The 6,069-nt window shown below is 34.8% G+C and overlaps 1 protein-coding gene across 1 annotated transcript in view; it reads right to left on the bottom strand.

Annotated features, from left to right (window-relative positions):
* Window positions 1-6,069, bottom strand: part of Fchsd2 (FCH and double SH3 domains 2) — a 253,844-nt gene that overhangs the window by 42,244 nt on the left and 205,531 nt on the right. The window contains exon 12 of the mRNA XM_005379965.2: window positions 3,961-4,065. Within this exon, the coding sequence (XP_005380022.1) occupies window positions 3,961-4,065 (105 nt within the window). The remainder of the gene's footprint in view (window positions 1-3,960; window positions 4,066-6,069) is intronic.

Genomic DNA, 6,069 nt, shown 5'->3' with positions numbered 1-6,069 from the left:
AAAAATACACACAGTTTTTTGAAATTGTAGTAAAGGGCACATGATGTCAAGTTTACCATATTAACCTTTTTAAGTATATACTTCAGTGACATGAAATATATTAATATTACTGTGCAACCATTACCACCATCCATCTTCTGGTCTTTCTATCCTGCAAAACAGAAACTCTATCCATTAAATAGTATTTTCTCATTTTCCCTTCCCAGCCCCAGATAATCATGTTCCATTTGCTGTTTTCACTGTACCTCATTAAGTGGAATCATACTTAATTTGCATTTTGTATTTGTGTTTTTGTGACTGGTTTACTGCCCCCCGTTATTGGCCTGGAATATTTTCTTCCATTTATTCATTTACAACCTAAGTATTTGTATCTTTGGATCTAAAAGAGTCTCCTATTGACAGCATGTATTTGGATCTTATTTTTCTGTCCATTCTGCTAATTTCTGACATTTGATTGGTTAACTTATATTTAAGGTAATTACTGATAAGGACTTAACTTCTATCATGTTACTTGTCTTATATATACCTGATAGCATGTTTGTCCCACATTTCCTGCATTATTGTTCTCTTTTTTGTTCATTTTTGTTCATGAAATGTTTTAATTTCTTTCTCAATTTCTTTTGTGTGTATGTATATATCCTATAGCCATTTTCATTGTGGTTACACAGGGACTACATTTAAAAACCTTATAATATTACAAGCTACTACTTTTCAAATAGATATATCAGATGATGAATACATCTATGTATGATAATAGGCACTTCAAAAAACCCAAATACCAGTTAGCATTATCATTAATGTTTCATTTGAGCAACTGTTGCCTCATTTCAATTCTTGAGACAATTCTAGAAGCTGTAAACAGTACCACAGCTAGTATAAATATTCTTATGGCAGTCCCAGAGATCATAACAATGTTAACAAAAGTTTGCTCATTGCAATATATATAGTATTTTCATCAGTTTCTGGCACATGGCAGGTACTCATTAAATTATGGAATTAATCAATTAGGGAAATTGCTTCGCATTAACTAGCCACGAATTGTGTTTTCTTTTTTGGTACCTGGAATCAAACTCTTGACCTTGTGCTTGCCAGGTAGGCGCTGTGCTGATGAGCTATATCCCCAGTCCCTAGCCATGAACTGATAACTAAATACCCGCTAGTCTTTGGAAAAATGGACATTTATGTTTTCTATTTCTTCTGACTAAAAGTTTCTCTAGTCTATTCTGGAGGGCCACAAAATGACTTTTATTTTAATTGGCAGCACTAAATGGAAGCATAATGCAGACAAGATTGGGTAAATCAGATTAATCAACAAAGGAAGGTATCATTCATGGTTGAAGGAATTAAAAAGCAAACATGAAGGATATAATGGCAATTTTAACCAGTTTTCTATTGTATAGGTATTCATACTAAGGTAAATATTAAATAGAAAAACAAAAAAGAATTCAAATAATATACAAGCAGAAAAAAGTAAAAAGGTATAGATGGAAACAATTATTGCCAATTTCTCTCTGAAGATTCTTGTGATACAGCATATCCAAAAGTCTCATTACAATGGTCCTATAAATATACTCTTTCATTTGCCAGCTAATTTTAGCTGAGCTATTCATTTCTGTATCTGATAGGTGGAAACTACATGACAGATTATTTTAAGATAACAGGATTAATTAAATTTTAATAGCTATTCAAAACTGAGATAACGGATTGACATAGTTTCAGTATGTCCTTTATTTTTGGTAAGAAAACTATCTTTAAAAGTGCAGACTTAAATGTCTTACTATCACATTTAATAGTTTTAAATTAATAAACAGCACAGTTTAGCAAACTCATAGTAATAACAGGTCATTTAGCCTAAATTAAGACTATGTGAATGATAGCTATTACTGCTACTACTAACAACAGTGGTGGTAGGGGAGCAGAGCAGTTAAGGTACTAGACTGTGATGTCACGGATGGAACCTGGAAATGGAAAATACAAGGACATACCCTTTGGAAAACTTCTGAAACTTGTCTCAAAAATCATTCCTGTTCCACTAAGGCTGTGATACTAGCTTTATCCAGAGTGGGGAGAAAAAAGCCAAGAAAACATCTTCTACCACAAGCCAATGTTTCTCAAACTAGGCGAAAGCCTGTCAGTAGTACTTGGCCAGCACTCCGGGGCAGTAGTTCAGCCATCACTGAATCCAGAGGGGAAAATGGCTGTTCACACCACGCTCTATACTCTCCTCACTATCAAAGCTGTGGCTCAGGCTATGTTAGGAACAAAGTGGAGGTGGGATTAGGGGAGATGGCAAGCCCGTTCTGATTCAGGTCACTCCTATGAGGCTTTGCCCAAAACACACTAATACATATTCCCTGTGCTTGCCTGTTGTCTCTCCTCACCCCACAACCCTTGAAGCACTTTTTATAAACCTCTAGAGACCTGAAGGGGTGTTTGGAAATGATTAGTTTAGACTGACGCTCCACCAATGCAAGAATTCCTTATACAGAGTCGCAGACAGGTTCTTGCGCCCAGAATTTCCAGCATTTATAGTGCTGCAGAGTCCCAAGGGTGCTTATTCTGAAGGGTTTGAAAGTATTTCCTAATACCCAAATCAAACTTGCCTTCTTCCTACCTTGATCTTTTGTTTCAAGTTCTGCCTCTTCAGGTTTCATAGCATAAATTTGAGCTCCTCTATTTGTTCTGACTGATCAAATACCACTCATTAGCCAATATCCATCTTTTAGTCCTATCTCTGCCCTGACAACCCCTCCCTGTGCTCTGTGTCCTCCAGTTCCTTCAGTGTCCTTGCACAGACTCTCCCTGACACTTGTGCTTTACAGACTTAGTTATCTTTGACATTGCTTATGCTTTCCAAAGAGGAACAACATCTCTTGAGGGATGGATAATGTTAATCTGTTTTTATTATTATTTCCATATTCCTTCACTGTTTTGTAGCCAAGTAGATAATGTGTAGAGCTCTTCCACAAACTATCCCTAATCACTATTAGTTTACTTACTTTATAAGATATTTCCTTACAAAAAGTCTTCTACTCTAATCATATTCACTCCCAAACTATACTATGTGTCTTCCTCCTTTGGTTTCCTTCTTCTGTGGTTCTCATTTCAACTTCTTTCCCTCTATGGCAGGAAGTATTAGCCTTAGGCATTCAAACAACTGTATACATTGTACATAAAATATGTTCCTTTGGGATGGGAAAGGTTTTACAGGTTACATACAACCTTCACAGGGTCCCATGGCTCCAAAAAAGATTAAAATTCCCTATTATAATGCCTACCCTCTTTCTTTTCCCTTCTCTCCTTTCTTTCTTCTTCCTTCCTTCCTTCCTTCACTCCTTCCTTCCTTTCCCCTTTATTTTTTTATGATACTGGGGACTGAACTCTGGGCCTTTGCAATGAGCTACATCCTCAGACCTTTTTTAGTTTTTATTTTGAGACATGGTCTTGCTATAACTACTAAGCTGTCCAGGCTGGGCTTGAACTTATGATCATCCTGCCTGACTCTCCCAGAATAGTGGGACTATAGGCATGTGCTACCACACCTGGCTATCCCCTTTTCTTAACCAAATCTTTCCTATTTTCAAAAGTCCAATTTGTGTCCCTGGATCAAGAGACTCATCCATATGAAGGACACTTTTGAAGAAATATATATATATTCTGTAGTAAATTTAACTGATTTTACTTTGTAAAAACTTAGAATTAGTATCTTCATTATGATTTAATTCTTTTAATTTAATTTAATGTTTCTTGATTATAAATCTTCACAGCAGTTTCAGAATCTTTGTTGTCTACATATATACTTTCTACAAAGCAAGTACTCAGTAGATACTACTGTTGACACACATGAAGATGTTGAATCAGCTTCAACTTCAGGTTGAAACTCAATTTCAAAAACGCACATCACAGGTATGACAATGTTATTGGAACCAGGAAAAATGTCACAAATAGCTGCCACCTTACCTCTGCTTTACGAATATTTTCTCTAGCTTCCTCTATTTTCTGTTCCAGCTCTGCTCGGCTTTGTTCTGATACAGCAACTCCATGACATTCCAGATCATTTAGAACCTACCAAAGAAAACATGAAAACAACGATGACTGTTTTTCTGTCATATCTTCATTCTTATATAACTAGAATATCTAGATAATTCTCAAGGCTTTAGTGACTAAAGCCATAATCCCTTTAAAAATCTTTGTTTCTTTTATCCATTTAATTAAAAAATTAAAAAAATAATTATAGACTCACAGGAAGTTGTAAAACTAATAGAGTTCCTTCATCTAGCTTTCTCCAGTGATAACAACTTACATAATTGTACAGTAGTCCCCCTCTTCTCCTCAGAGGACACATTCCCAGATGCCCAGTGGATTCCTGAAGCCAACTGACGTTACCTTATATTTACTATGATTTCCTATATGTCCTGAAGTACTGCCACAGAGTACCAGAATTAATCCTCCTTAGATGTTGTATGGCTTTTTGTCTTTTGTATCACTGCCCTTTTTTGTTTTGTTTTGTTTTTTAATATAGGGTCTTGCTGTACAGCTCAAGCAGCCCTGAACTAACTATATAGTTCAGGCTGGCCTTGAATTTATGGCAATTCTCTTGCCTCAGCCTCCTGAGTGCTGGGACTATAGGCGTGTGTCACCATGCCTGGTATCGCATCACGACTCTTGTACTTTGGGGTCATTATTAAGTAAAAAAAAGGGTTACTTCAACAAAATCACTATGATACCATAACAATCAATCTGTTAAGCAAGATGGCCACTAAGTGACTAACAGGAGAGGAGGGTATATAGTATGGATATGCTGGGCATACATACTTTAAATTTTTAAAAATTACATGACTATAGAGTACTGTTACAAAACAATCAATGAAAAATGACAATGTCTCCATTATATTGAACAATACATCATGTGCTCTCTAGCCTAATGAAATACCATCCCTTCAATTTATGTGTATTTTCCCAAATCACTTTTATGATTTTTATGGTCATACAGAAGCACAAATAGAAAATTTTAGGAAACCCTTTTCATGTTTTGTATAACTAGGCTGAGGTCATTCTCTTCAATTAATTGATAGATGCAAGAGTTTATCTATACTATATTTTATTTACTCTTTCTCTATTTCTATTTGAATTTTCAAACTTCCCAACATTATAAATAGTACTGTACAAAGAACCTCATCAATGATTTTTAGTATATATCAGAATGTTTAAGATAAAAACATAAAAGTGGAAATTGTAAATTGTATATTTTAACATTAATAGACATTGCCAAATTATCCCTAAAAGGTTGCATTCTATATTTTGCCTACACTAAATGTTGCCAATTGTTAAAATTATGCCAATATAACATTTTATGATACTTAAAAATATTATTGTTCTCAAAAAATATTATTTTCTCATTATTTTGTTTCTGATTCATAGAAAACATCATTTTATGTGTCGCTGGCCATCTTGACTTCTGCTTCTAAATTATGATCCTCCTGCCTCAGCTTCTTGAGTAGCTGGTATTAAAGGTGTGCACCATCACACTCTGCTGAACTTCTTAGTTTTTATATGGCCACATCTATCATCTTTTCTTTATAGTTCCTAGTTTTATGTCTTATTTAAGAACATGTCTGTGGTATGCCAAAAACATTGTCAGTTTGTAATAATGTTTAGTACTTAGCTTGTTAATTCTTCTGAAAAATTTTCTATACAGTGGAAGAGAAAAATCTAATTTTATGAATTCTTTCCCTAAGCACAAACACAATTACTCTAACACTGTTTACTTGATCATTTCCCCAAAGATTTGAAATGCCTTTTTTTAAATAGTGGGGACTGAACTCAGGACTTCACACTTGCAAAGTACACACTTTACCACTGAGACACACCATCATCAGCCCAACATGTCTGTTATCACGAGAAAATTCATATATTTAAAGTAGAATCTAGTGCAACAAATTCCCAGATATCAATCTCTGTGATTCAAACTATGTCAAGATTTTTCAACAGTTGCTTTATCTATCCTTTTTATTTGCTACCACATTTTAAAGCAAATTCCAGGTATTAACTTCATTCCTACATGCTTTT

The sequence above is a fragment of the Chinchilla lanigera genome, unplaced genomic scaffold (assembly GCF_000276665.1).
Source record: "Chinchilla lanigera isolate Chin_1 unplaced genomic scaffold, ChiLan1.0 scaffold00013, whole genome shotgun sequence".
NCBI classification, from domain to species: domain Eukaryota; kingdom Metazoa; phylum Chordata; class Mammalia; order Rodentia; family Chinchillidae; genus Chinchilla; species Chinchilla lanigera.
This window is presented reverse-complemented; position numbering and strand designations above follow the sequence as displayed.